This window comes from Equus przewalskii, chromosome 6, assembly GCF_037783145.1.
Source record: "Equus przewalskii isolate Varuska chromosome 6, EquPr2, whole genome shotgun sequence".
In the NCBI taxonomy this organism is placed as follows: domain Eukaryota; kingdom Metazoa; phylum Chordata; class Mammalia; order Perissodactyla; family Equidae; genus Equus; species Equus przewalskii.
Window position 1 is genome coordinate 78,724,247 of NC_091836.1, and position 14,486 is coordinate 78,738,732.

The window sequence follows — 14,486 nt, forward strand, 5'->3', positions numbered from 1 at the left end:
ATTAAAAAAATTAAGAGATTATTTCACAGGGGTAGAATTCTAGGTCAAAAAGAAAGGGAAACTTACAACTTTCTCCACATTGTTTGTTCACATATTATTTACTTGTTTTAAAAAACTATTATTTTCATTAGGGATACACAAGAAACTGGATCTCTGGCTACCACTGGAGGGAGCGAGGAAAAGAGATTTCATTTTATTCCCTTCAGAAGTGTTCTGACTGTGCACCTTGAGGACGCAGGACTTTTGCAGTAAAAAACTAATGGATGCTTAAGAAGAGTCGGTGGCATCTGTTCCCAAGCTTGTCTGTGCTGGTTGAACTTATTACTGGACCATACAATTTAACCAAATATTACGTAAATAAATGGTAAAATATGAAGCAAAAGAAAGATCGTTTCTCTGAAAACAAAATTAAATGCTTTAAAAGGACTCAGTAATGCAAAGTTGCTAAAAAAATACTGTAAGTGAATTAGGCATATTGTGAGGCAATTAAGTGCAAAAGAACAGGGAAAACTGCAAAAATCTACAGGTATGCTCCACTCTGATTCTTCTGCAAGGTTCTTTAAGTTCTCCTTCCACTTTAAAAAAAAAAAAGGTATCTAGAAAACCTAAGGGATGAATTATGGGTGCAGTTTATGCGAGAAAAACAATGCAGACATCTGATTAGTGAACCCATAATCAAAGGAAATGTCTAAACCCTTCATCAAAAGATTGGTGACTATACAAGTCATATATTTTAAGTTAAAATAAAATGTTCAATGGATGTATGTATCATTTTTAGGATTCCCAGACTTGAATGACCTTTTCAATTCTCCAATCCACTATCCTACTAAGTGACATCAGATAAAGAACTTCTGCTCTATATATAATTTTAAAACAAGCACTAAAAATATGCTGTTAAAGAAAAAACGCTCTTTATATGGACCAAAGAACAAATAAGTAGTTAAAAAAAGGATCTACACAAATTTTTAAAAAACATTGCTTAAAACTGGTAGTTCAGTCACCCCAAGGGTTACACTCCTAGAATCTTACAATTTCACCTGCATTCCTTTTCCCTAAGTGATGCCTCTCCTCTATTCAGAGAGCAGGACATGCAGTGGGCAACACCAGCTGTGAGTGGCGATGGCATGTTTTTGGAGGATCAGAGGGATTTTCGTCCATGTTAAGGCCTTCGAATCGTAAAAAAAAAAAAAACCTACTTCAAGAAAACCAACCTGAGGGGCTGGCCCGGTGGCGCAGCCGTTAAGTTCGCACGTTCCGCTTCTCGGTGGCCCGGGGTTCGCCGGTTTGGATCCCGGGCGTGGACATGGCACCACTTGGCACGCCATGCTATGGTTGGCGTCCCACATATAAAGCAGAGGAAGATGGGCACGGATGTTAGCTCAGGGCCAGTCTTCCTCAGCAAAAAGAGGAGGACTGGCAGTAGTTAGCTCAGGGCTAACCTTCCAGAAAAAAAGGAAAGAAAACCAACCTGAACTGTTTAAAGTACTCTATTAATAATAGAGACATAATCTACAGCCAATAAAAGGCCACTCCATTTTAGCCTCAGTCACACTCAACAATGCCCAGGAAGTTTTTGGCAAAAGCTTTTTCTTGCCCATGCTAAGCATGACTTGAGGTCCTGAGTTCAATTTGATTCTACACACAAACCTTCTCAATTGCCTTCAAACCTCTTAAAATTCTTATTATGGGTACAATAATCCATATTCTGGGAAATATAAGAAGGAGCTCTGATGGAAAAATGTCACCTTTCATATTTCTGGTTTTAATTCTCCTTTTCCCTCCTCTAAACATCACCAAGGCATCACAGGTACCTATATGCTACTATGCCTTCTAATGCCATGTCTGGTTTGGTTTCTTCCTCTCTGTTCCAAACTAGACAGTCTTCACTATTCAGCTAAGTCTCTGTTTCAGAGTATTTTTGCCAAGCTCCAGTCAAGACAGAGTAACTAAGAAGCAACATGACTTGTTCAAGTCTATACTTCACCCAGAGACAGGAGTCTGAAACTTCACATTTTTAAAACCAGAAGTTGCAAAGTGAAGCCCTCAGGAACCACATTCAGCCAACAAATTCTTTTGGTTTGGCCTGGGATGTGTAACAAAAACACTGTTGCCAATGTTTAAAAATCAGAGATTTCATGTAAAAAATCTGAGTTCTCATGAAAAACTGGAAGATCTAGAAACATTAGGCCAGCATTCTCACAAGGAATTAACTGGAACTAATTAGTGGCTGTCCACTTCAGATGGGGTATGTGCTCTTCAATTCAACATAGTCTCCGTTATTTCACCTTCAAACTATATCCAGAATCCAAACATTTCATACCACTTCACTGTTACCTCCTCAGTCATGGCCAACATCCTCTCTCACCTGGATTATGCAATGGCCTCCTAACTGAACTCTTTGCTCTCCTCCACACCCTCTTTGGGGACAGACTCATAATACAGTAGCTGGAGTATTCCTGTTATAAGCATGAGTTATTCATTCATTTGACAAACATTTATTGAGCACCCATTATATGCCAACCACTCTTCCCATGCTTGGACTACATCAGTGAACAAAAGGCAAAAGCTCTGCCCTCATATAGGTTAAACACCATTCCTCTGCCCATGGACCACATCTGGAACAAACTGAGCATGAAAATAAACAATCATAGTAATGTATTACAACTTAGTGAAGAAAATAAAAATCTATGAGTCCATACAAAAATAAACAAACAAACAAGCGAGAACAGAATGTTCTCCCTTATAGTAAAATGCCAATTAATAAAGTTAGAAAATCACCATTTTGTAACCATCATAGTAATAACTGATTCAGACTAGAATCATCAATGGATGTCAAAGCTATTAGGTAAAACTCTGAAGAGGAACAATATATTTAGAATTTCAAAGTGTCTGCCCACAAGTCACTTAATTAATTACAAAGGGAAAAAGGATAATTTTCCAGTTAAGAAACTCAGCAGACATAATTTTAACCAAGTGATCAAATAAACATTACCAAAAATAGGACAAACTGATCTCATGTGCCTTCTGTAATGATAACAGACATTATGTGATTCTTGACATAATGCACTGAGAGAATCACAACATCAATTCTGTGACATTCTAGCCAAAAATGTGTAACTTGAATCTAACCATGAGGAAACATTAGACAAACCCAAATTGAAAGATATTCTACAAAATATCTTGCCTGTACTCTTAAAAAATGTCAATGTCATGAAAGACATGAGGAATTGACAGAAAGCAATGCATGTTACTGGACTAGAGCCTGGATCAGGAATTATAAGAAAAATTATCATAATGGACATTATTAGACAATGGTGAATCTTGATTACTATATTTTATCATTGTTAAATTTCCTGAATTTGATAATCATACTATGATTATGTAAGAAAATGTCCTTATTCTTACAAAATAAAAGCTGAAGCATTTAGGAGTCAGGGGACATGGTCTGCAATGACTCTCACTGGTTCAGTTATGCTCACACACATAGAGAGACAGAGAAAATGATAAAACAAACATGGCCAAATGTTAACAATTGGTGAATTGTGGAAAAACGTACAAGAGTGCTTTGAATGCTTCTTGCAACTGTTCCATAAACCAGAAATTATTTCAAAATAAAAAGTCAAAAAACTTAAAACCTCCAAAGATTACGCATCTCAGAGTAACAAAGTCCTTACAATGGCCTACAAGACTCTGTATGGTCTGCCCTCCTGAAAGTCTCTAACAACATCTGCTGCTACACTCTTGCTCTTTCGATCCATTCCAACCACCCAGCTTCTTGAACACAGCCAGGTACATTCTTGTCTCAGAACCATTGTACCTCCTGTGCCTTTTACCTGAATTACATTTATAGAGATTAACATGGGCCACTCAGAGAGGCCTAAACTAATCACTCTACTAAAAACTGGAACTTCCTTCCCCAAATACCATCCTATTCCTTTTTTTTTTGGAAGATTAGCCCTGAGCTAACATCTGCTGCCAATCCTCCTCTTTTTGCTGAACAAGACTGGCCCTGAGCTAACATCCGTGCCCATCTTCCTTTACTTTATATGTGGGACGCCTACCATAGCATTGTTTGCCAAGCAGTGCCATGTCTGCACCCGGGATCCGAACTGGCGAACCCAGGGCCGCTGAAGCAGAATGTGCAAACTTAACCGCTGTGCCACTGGGCCAGCCCCACCTATTCCCTGTTTGTTTTTTTTTTTAAAGATTTTATTTTTTTCCTTTTTCTCCCCAAAGCCCCCCAGTACATAGTTGTATATTCTTCGCTGTGGGTCCTTCTAGTTGTGGCACGTGGGACGCCGCCTCAGCGTGGTTTGATGAGCAGTGCCATGTCCGCGCCCAGGATTCGAACCAACGAAACACTGGGCCGCCTGCAGCGGAGCGCGCGAACTTAACCACTCGGCCACGGGGCCAGCCCCGCACCTATTCCCTGTTTTATTTTTCTCCGCAGACCTTATTACCATCTTACATACTATAAATTTATTTAGTTAATCACCTCTCTTTCCCCACTAAAATATACGTTCCATTATAGGAAGGATTATCTGTTTTGTCTACCACTGTATCTCAAGCCCCTGGAAAACAGCAGGCTCTCAATAAATATGTACTGAATGAACGAATTTTATGTTACTTGTCAGGCTCATTTAATAAACACTTGTTTTCTTCTGATCTACTTTACTATTTTGTCCAAATCTGCTGCTCACATCCATTTAACCTCTCTTGTTTAATAAAACAATTGAGTTATAAGAAACAAACAACAGAAAGCAGCAATACATCCTCTCTTTCTCAAATATATTTTTGCAAAAATATGAAGGGTCATCGTTTGTGAATCCTCAATTTTACTATCAGGCTGAGAAAGGGGCAGAAATAACTTTGCAGAATGATAGGACAGATCTGATGGAAAGTGAGCTTCCCATGACCATCCCCTTCTGCCCCTCTTTTCAGCATCAATCAGAAGGGTCATCAGGGGGAAGGGTTTCCCTCCCAGACTGGAGTACCTAGCAAAAGGCCATGATGAGAGCCCTCTCATGTTTCATCAGTTTGCCATCCACCACCTACTCTCAAAAGATCTGGGTTTTGCTCAAACTGTAACAGCCCTTGACCTTGATAGTCAGCCGCACGGTATCTGATATGGAAAGAAGGGAGGCCCTATGCAGGGAAAAAGCCCTAGTAAGCACTGACTTACGCTGTGAGTAGAGCAGGATTTGAAACTCCAGAAGGGCACAAGTAAAAAGTTGAAACACATTCTCCACCCCAAGCAGTTCAAAGACCTCTTTGACAGGAAAGTCGAATAGAGGAAGCTCATTAGTACTTGGTCTCTGGCAGATTATTGGCCCATAGACCCCGGAAAACTTCAAGGACCGGCCAGGAGGTGGGAGTGGCACCTCGTATAGTACGTTGTATATGTAGCTCTCAAGGGGCAGTGGAGGGGGCTGAGGTGAAGTGACCGCCTGGTAAAGTTGTTCCAGCACACTCCGACATGCTTTCATGAAGGACATGGGCGTGATGAGGCAGATGCACTTAGAGACGTAGAGTGTGTCCCGGCTAATGTCGTATGAGTTAAAGCGCTGCAGCTTGGTCCCAGGAGTGCCTTCACCATCCTCCATGCCACTGTGGTCTCGGCCATCAGCAGGGGGAGCATGTAGGACATCATACTCAGCATTATGCATGTGGTAGAGGGTCTGCATTGCACTGCAGATCTGCTTGCTAGTCACCTCCTCATAAAATGTGAGGGCAAATCCAAATGTCCGAGAGCCATCCTCTCTTGTGATAATAAAGGCATGGAACTGGGGCTCCCTGGGATCAGCCTGGGTCTTGAATGCCAGCCCTTTGGGCATGCATAGCTGCAAAAAAAACAAGGAAACAAGTGGTAAGAACACTCACTGATGATCCTCTTTTCAGAACATTATCACTACTTATTTACTTACAGAGCACCTACTGTGCTGGGTGTTTGGGATACAAGATCAACGGCAAAATATCTGCCCTAGAGATCTCCGAACGGGAGATACAAGACATCGTACATATCTTACAAGACATGTAAGACATACAAGCAAATAAAATTATAATTTCTGTTATCAGGCTATAGAGAAGTATAAACAAAGCTCTAGGGGAACACAGAACAGACAACCCAGCCTGGGAACATCAGAAAAGGCTTTCTAGATGAGGTTATGTTAGAATTCATCAGGTAGATAAGGGAAAGACGGGTATTTCAGGGGCAGGAAGAAAATGCACAAAGATGAGGAGGTAAAAGAAAGCTAGGAGAATTCAGGTAGGTGGTTAAGCATGATAGCATGTATTAGGAGATGATGCTAGAAATATATCTAAAAACCAGATAGATGCAACTTGCCACCTAAAAATAAAATAAAGTTTTAGACCCTATCAGCTCACAAAACTCTGTCATCAATAAAACCTTCTCTTTTCATAGAAAAAAGGGTGCTCATTTCATACAAAGCAAGGAGATGACATAATCAGGATAAAGACGCACTTTTTTCACTTTAACTCAGATGGGTTATATAAAGAGACTTAGACAGCTAATCAAACTGACCTGAATCAATCAGTCCCCATTTTCTAGTTTTACACAAAGCTGGCTATACAAATGAATTACCAGCAGCCTGGGTTAACAAATACGAGGACCTACATTATGTTATACCCATTAGCCTTGAACTTGACTTCCCAAAGCCTAGCTGTTTCTAGAATATAGTACGTTAGAACAAAATAAACACTGGACTAGGAGTCAAAAACCTTGAGGTTCTCTAAGATTCAGTTTCCTCATCTGCGAAATGAAGATTCTATAGTTTACTCCATCTCCTTCACAGGGTTATTGCATGCATCAAACAAGATCATCCTCTAAAAACTATAAAAAGCTATTAAAAACTAATAGAGGCAGTAAAAAGATTCGGTTAAGAGCAGAGCTCTGGAACCAGACTACAATGTTCAAACTCCAGCTCAACTGCTTCTTAGCCATGTGACCTTGAACACATTACACAACCTTTTTGGATCTTAGTTCCCTCACTTGTATAATATGTGTGTCTATGCCTGTGTGTATTTATTTAATATTATCTACAAAGAGTATTCTGAGGATTAAATGAGTTAATTCATGTAAAATGCTTATCACAGTACCTAGCACAAGGTGAATACTCACTAAAGGTTAGCTGACTCCTAACAGTATTCTCCTACATGAGATTCTTTAAAACGATGAAACAAAAATACCCATTTCTGCCATATTACTCAGGTATATACAATGCAGACTGAGAGAAAATTGCTTTAAACCTCACTCATTATGTAATCTCAATGCTATAAGCAACCAATAGCTCAGTACCAACCAATAGCTCACTGACCCATTACTATGTATTTGTCTGACACAACAGAAACCCATTGTGACTTTTAGTATATCTGATATATTAATCAAAATGCAGAATCATGAACAATATGCACGCAACCCCTTCTTCAAAAATTGTTGGTACTGGTGGAAACTGCTACCACAGTCTGAACTCACAATCCTACCATAAACTACTCTGTAAATTATCTCATACTTGTAGCTAACAAATACTAACCATTCCCACTGCATCTTGGTCAAAGAGATTCCATTCTACATTCTCGGGATATCGTGCAAGGACCTTAGACTTGAACGTTCGTCTCAACGGTGTCTGCTCAAAATTTTCTCCTGCAAGAAAAAGAATGAAGCAAATCATCTCTAATTCCCTTGAAATCATGGGGTTATGAATGTCTGAGCTTGGTAGTCCAGCAAGGCACAGAAATAAAGGCAAAGGAGTTAGTATGCCAATCATCTAAGAATAGGAAAGGTATTAAAGTTATTAGGTAAGGAAAGAAGCTGAAAAAGTTTAGCATGGTTAATATTGGACACCACTACCAATCTTTACTTTTCTTTAAAATGAAATTATTACTACAAACCCAATGCTGAATCTTCTTGGAAGAGAAGGGAGAAAGCACAGGAATGATAAGGGATTATATCCGTCTTTTTTTTTCCCCTGAAAGCCACATTCAGTTTGCTTAAAGTCAACTGATATCATAGAAGCATACATGATTTTAAATTCAGAATAAAACATGCATTTCTATGATTTCTGAAAAAATACAAAGGGACTAAAAGATTCAAGAACACTGAGAAAGCAGATTTCAGAGTAAATCGAATGAGCTATTCTGTCAATTCAGAATCATTTGAAATTTCTGAAATTCTCCCGTTTCCCTCTTCGCCCTCCTAAAAAGCATTAGAGTATAGTGAAATAAGAACATTAAAGTGAAAAGAGGAAGAACCAAAGAACCACCACTTAGAGGAATACAAATGTGAAAAATCTACCAGTCAAAAAAGGCACAAGAAGGTTAGAAGGTCAAGGGTACAAAATGCCACTGGAGAGACCTATGTAAGAGCCACCAGAAAGCTTTGGGTGTTCTCAGTTTTGTTTTGTGTTTACCTTCAGTCGTACTGGAAATGAAAGGGCTGGCACCATCCCTGGCTTTAGAAGCCTGTATGTACTGGCATAATGCTATATGATAAATGAAATAACAGAGTATTACAATAAAGCAGCATTATTCAAACTTTTTGACCATGACTCCAACATGAAACAAATTTTACATCATGAAGCAACACACACACACACAATATATATATATTTAAATTTACCTAAAACAAAAATGTCACAATAATACTTACCCTTAGAATGTGTGATGCCCTCCTCATAACTTCTACTCTATATCATTAAAACCAAATATGCTAATTACAGACCTACTAATGGTCACAATTCACAGTTTGAAAAACATTACAATACAGTATATAGGATGAAGGGCTCAACAGATAACAAATTACTATAATGCCACTAGTGCTTTATCCAAAAGTATACTGCCCCAAATATTACTTTTCCTAAGAGGTTAGGGAATGGAGGACAAATTAAATGCAGCTAAATATTTCAAACAAATAAATTAGTAGGAAACATGGAAAAATATGTGGGAAACACGATCAAGGACAATTCAACTGAATTCTATACCCATAAACTGAGTAATCAAGGGCCTTAGGTACTGTGGAGGATAGAGATGGACCAGATGAAGTACCTATGCCCAAGGACCTTACTGTCAAATGTATAGGAAAAAGAATATACACCAATAACCATTTCACAGGAAGATGATCATCTGGAAGGCTCCAGATCTTCAGTCTATGTTGCCTAACCATTCAAGCGCACTTGCACAGGATCCTGTTCATGTGCTCTAGTTGACAGAATAAATTCTGTTCCGACTATAGTTCTTTTAAGTTGGTTTGAACCCAAAGGGGCTGGTGATTATTAAAGAAGATAGAGTCTTCATCAATACAGACTGGGACGAACCTAAGGTCAGACAGTCCTTCACTCTAAATCATCCCAGAGGCACCTCAAAAGTTTCTAAAAATTAAGAGTTTATAATAATTCTAAGGAACCTGTTCCTGAAACTAATAATAATTCCAGTCAGAAAGTTATTGCTTTTATAATTAAAACCTTCACTTCCATTTTCTCTCAGGTTTTGTCTGTCATCATCATCAGAAGCCCACTTACTCATAATTTTAAACTTTTGGCAAGACCCAAACTTCCTTCTGTTAGTAAAGCAAGTACCACAATTTCAATTCCTCTCATTTCCTGATTCCTTCTTCCAAACTGATTTTTCTGAAACTCCTTTCCAGCAAATTTCATCTCTCAAAATACATTTGGTAATCTTCACTAAAGAAGACTGGCAAAATCAGCAGGCAGCTGGTAACAGCGGCAGCAGCAAAGCCCTAGAGCTATGCAGAGCCTGTCTCAGAGCTTTCAGTAACACCTGCAGAGAGCCCACCCATGGCAGGCCTGCACTCATTGTACAAAATAATTAAACAGCAAGCAGCTGACATAATGATCTTGTCTACAGTCTGAGATTCTCAGAACGTATTTTTAAACTGCATTCAGTTCTGAGAGAAGATAACTATCTCTTCCTCCTAAGCTTCTTCATTTTCAGTTCTCAGTTTGCTCATTTCTTCCTTACTAGGCTAGAAAATCCCCTCAGTAAAAAGCACGAAATATTTGAACATATACAGGAATCAGGGCAGTTACCACTGTCCTACGTGAAAGCTTTCAGAGAAAGACGTTTTCCTAAGATGGCTGTGAGGTGCCCCCTATGACACGATGAGCATTCAAAGGATAGAACGGGGGATGATTTAAGAGGAGAATTTTAAACAACCAGTGAGATGAAGCCAGAGGTGGACACGATGAGCTGACCTGGGGTGTAGACAAAGAGGAGGGGGAGGCTATGAATCACAGGGAGAAGTGGTCCTTAGATCCTCTGTCCCCACCACCACCTCTCCACCTCCTGCCCCTTCTTCAAACAAGCTGAGTTAAAGAAGTCTTGTTAAAGAGTCAGGTCCTGAGCAAAGGCACGCAGAGTGCCAATCTTAGACAAAAGCCCTTCTGTGTATTAGACTGGACCAGCGGAAGAAGCAGAGTATTTTCACTGCAAGCAAAAAGGAGGTGTATAAAGAGGAGGTTTGAGGGCCCTGAAAACAAATCATGTTCACCACAGCCATTCTATAGAGTATCAGAAAAGTAACAAAGGAGATTCAGAAACCTAAGATCTTTTTATGAAAACAATTCAATCTTCCATCATTTACTGAGGGCTGAGTTTTGAGGGGAAGCAGCAGAGACTTACTGCCTCAGGAACATCCACATAGCCCCACCTCCTGAAACCTCAAATCCTCAATTATTTAGACCTTTAGAAATTTAAACAATTACGAACAAGGCATCACAACTACGACTGTCCTATTGTCTTAGAAACAACAACTAATTATTTGCCCAACACATATAGAGTACACGTTATCAGAACTAAGGCCCACTTCTAACAGCAACTTAAAAATTAGTCAATTAGGTGTAGAATCTGTGGCCAGGGAAGTACAGTTCAGATAAATCACAACAGATTTTTTTAAAAGCCTGCATGCCTTGCAAGGACTTCCAATAGGTTCTTTGTTGACTTGTTCTGCTTTGACCAAGCCGAAACAAACCAACATTTGTATTGCTATTAGCCTGTTACTACTAGCTTGATTTGAATAACCCTAAATGAGGGATGCTTACACTGAGAAGCTTCAAAGAAACCCCGAAACTCTATGAAACGATTTACAAAATTTTGTATGAAGATATGTGCATTTTTCTGGAGAGAGAACACAATTTTTATCAGATTGCCAAAGGGTCCTACGACCCAAAAAAATTAGAAACCACAGCTCTAAATGTATCTACTAATTTGGGCAGGAAACATTTTGAACACTTACAGATTAACCTAAATGGGTGGGTTTTCATACAGTTTAAAATAAAATATATGCACTACTAGGGGCTGGCCCCATGGCCTAGTAGTTAAGTTCGGCACGCTCTGCTTTGGCAGCCCAGGTTCAGCTCCTGGGCGCCGACCTATATCACTGGTCAGCAGGCATGCTGTGGCGGTGACCCACCTACAAAATAGAGGAAGACTGGCACAGATGTTAGCTCAGGGCAAATATTCCTCAGGAAATATTAAAATTTAAAAATTTTAAAAATTAAAAGTACACTTTGTAGTTAAAAAAAATTTTAATGTTTTTAACAAGCTATCAAGGTTTTAAAGCAGAGGCTGCAGGCAATACAATTCAAGCATTCAAAGCTATACCGTGGACAGAACTCTGAAGGCAGCGGAGTGCTCCCTCTCTCCAGGCCCAAGACAGAAGTATCACATGAACTGCCTCACCTCATTATATCAGCATCAGTCCTCTAAGGTCTAGATCACATTATCTACAGCATAAGTGATGGAATTTATTTCCTCTGGGAATGGATACAACCAGGTTATTATGCTATCCTCTGCATACTGGCATTCTGGGATGTCCTAGAATTGATCCTGTTGGTGACACTGGTCACCAATTCAATGCCACTTATGCTATAATCAGTTTATTATACCACTGTATCTTTCCTGTTACAAACATTCCTGAAACAGACTGCCCATCAGAACAGTATTACTACCAACTCACACTTATTTTTGGTGCAAGTTGAAAACCAGCTTGTGTTTTATCTTCAACTTGCTTGCTGCCCCAGCATTTCAATACTCCTTGTCTTCCAGATAATTTCTGAACCTCCGTACAAATCAGAGGTCATCCCCTGTCAAGTCTGACTGATGGGGCACAGTGTAGTAAGATAACAGAACACAAATTTCTAACTAAATGAGCATTAACCTTGCTATTATTTTTAGAAGACTACTTCATTACCATCAACACTTTCTAAATAGAGACACCTTTAAAAAACCCAAGACTAGCAGAGTTTTGGTAGCTACAGAAAACCATCTACAGTCTACTCATCACTCTCTCCTTCACCTCCTCTACATATGAAATTGAGGTAAATTTTTGGCTCCTGCAGCACACAGTGAAGATAACTGTCTTTGAAGAGACAGCCTGTACTTGGCCCACATCACCAGCTGACCGGTGCTCAGGAGCGAGACACTCACAAACCACCCAGAATGCAGGTAGTGGGCTGCCCCCATCTCGGACAGGCCATGAGGGCTCTTCTAAGGCACTAAGACCCCAGGAAAGCTGCTCATCAGGCTTGTCAATGAAAGAGCAAAAGAAACCATCTGTTACCCCTGTGTTTTCCCCTTGAGGCAGATCTGTTCACTGTCTTTCTCAACATATTTTCTTCGTCAGATAACTTTAGATTTGTGAATACAGCCACTACTTTTATTGATGTTATGCCTCCTCCTTGACATCTTCCAGGCACCACACATAGTCCAACTCATGCAACTACTATTTCTAAAATGGCTGACCTTCTCATACACCCAGTTTTCACAAGAGAATGGGGTTTGAGAACCTATCCAAACAGGACTGCTCCAAACCACAGTTAGGATAGAACTTCGGCAGCAAAGTATCAAGTATAGACACTGCCTCCCTTTTGGCCCAGCCGAACACCCCACAGGGCACACATCTGTGAGGCTAACATCTCGACCTCAGATATTTGCTCAGTTTAGTGGGGGATGCAACAAGCTGGCAAATTAATGGTCTTTCAGACCAGTCTAACAAACCCAGTCCTGTGAACTGGATATACACAGACTGTTCTGAACAGAGTGAGGACTCCCAGAGGCTAGACACATATGCAGACACTTTTCTCTAAATGCTAGCCCCTCCAGAAAGCGGGGCTTAGGTAAACCCCCCGGGCTGGGATCCGAGAAAGAAGCGGCAGAGGACAAGTCCAAGCAATGGTCTTCATGCTCTCCTCAAAACCATTTTGGTTTTTTATTTATTATTTTAAAATAATCAGCCTAAATTAAGTATAAGCAACTAGCCTAGAAGATAGAACACAGGGTTAAAGTCTCACCTTGGCTACTTACTAGCTGTATGACCTAAACAACCTACTGAGTTTTGTGGGTCTCACTTTCCTTACCTGAAAGATAAATAAGTAGAAGACTAGTTTCTGATCTGTAAAGGTTCTTCCAGCTTGATCATTCCATAGCTTAACAACCGTTGGGCCTAGAGTCTGACCCAGCATGGAAATTCTACCTTTTAAACTGTGAGCTGATGGCAGGCATTACTTCTTCCTCTACTGCCTCTCTGTCCCCAAAACCCCACTAAAACAACAGTAGAGGGGTGGGTGTGAGGGAAGCACAAACCCACAGAACAAAAGTAAAGGTAACAGCAACAAAATTTTAGAGGCTAGAAAGCAGATGGATGAACAGTTACTGACAGCAGACTCGAGAAAGTGAGATACAACATAAGCTCCAAAAGCTCAGGAACTTGTAGCATCAGGCACTTAAGGAAGTAGGGACAAAGATAGGGCTGAAAACAGAAGGATTGGTTGAAAGTGTATTTAAAAACCAGCTGGCATCAGCTCATGAATAGATAAACAAAACATTGTATAACTACACAATGGAACATTATTCAGCCATCGAAAGGAATGAGGTATTGTTACATGCTACAACACAAATGAACCTTGAAAACATTATGCTAAGTGAAAGACACCAGACACAAAAAGCCACATATTGAATAATTCCATTTAGATAAAATGTCCAGAATAGGCATATTCACAGAAACAGAAAGTGGTTGCCAGAGGGCTAACTCCTAATAGGTATGTAGTTTCTGTTTGGGATGATGGGAATGTTCTGGAACTAGAAAGTGGTAACGGTTGCACAACATTGTGAATATACTAAAATCCAATGAAGTGTACGCTTTAAAATGGTACATTTGTTAGATGAATAATATCTCAATTAAAAAAACAGAACAAGCTCCCCCACTCCCATACCCTTCCCACTCCATGTGGCCTCCATTCCAGAAGAAAACTGAAAGTTTATTCTTTACAAAGGATAAATAAAAGAATGAGTGGCATGGGCGAAAGGAGTGAAGGGGGTGAAAAGGCACAAACGTCCACTTATAAGATAAATAAGTCCTGGGGATATAACGCACAGATGGTGGCTATAGTTAATACTGTATTGTGTATTTGAAAGTTGCTAAGAGAGTAAATCTTAAAAGTTCTCATTACTATATA

General features: G+C 39.8%; 1 protein-coding gene across 3 annotated transcripts in view; it reads right to left on the minus strand.

Annotated features, from left to right (window-relative positions):
• DENND5A (DENN domain containing 5A) overlaps window positions 1-14,486 on the minus strand; it is an 83,763-nt gene that overhangs the window by 46,813 nt on the left and 22,464 nt on the right. For 2 of the 3 annotated variants that reach the window (XM_008514663.2, XM_070626309.1), the window contains exons 2-4: window positions 8,427-8,498; window positions 7,551-7,660; window positions 5,183-5,840 (exon numbers count right to left, since the gene is read on the minus strand). In XM_008514663.2, coding sequence (XP_008512885.2) covers window positions 5,183-5,840; window positions 7,551-7,660; window positions 8,427-8,498 — 840 coding nt within the window. The remainder of the gene's footprint in view (window positions 1-5,182; window positions 5,841-7,550; window positions 7,661-8,426; window positions 8,499-14,486) is intronic. The other variant, XM_070626308.1, reaches the window with a different exon arrangement.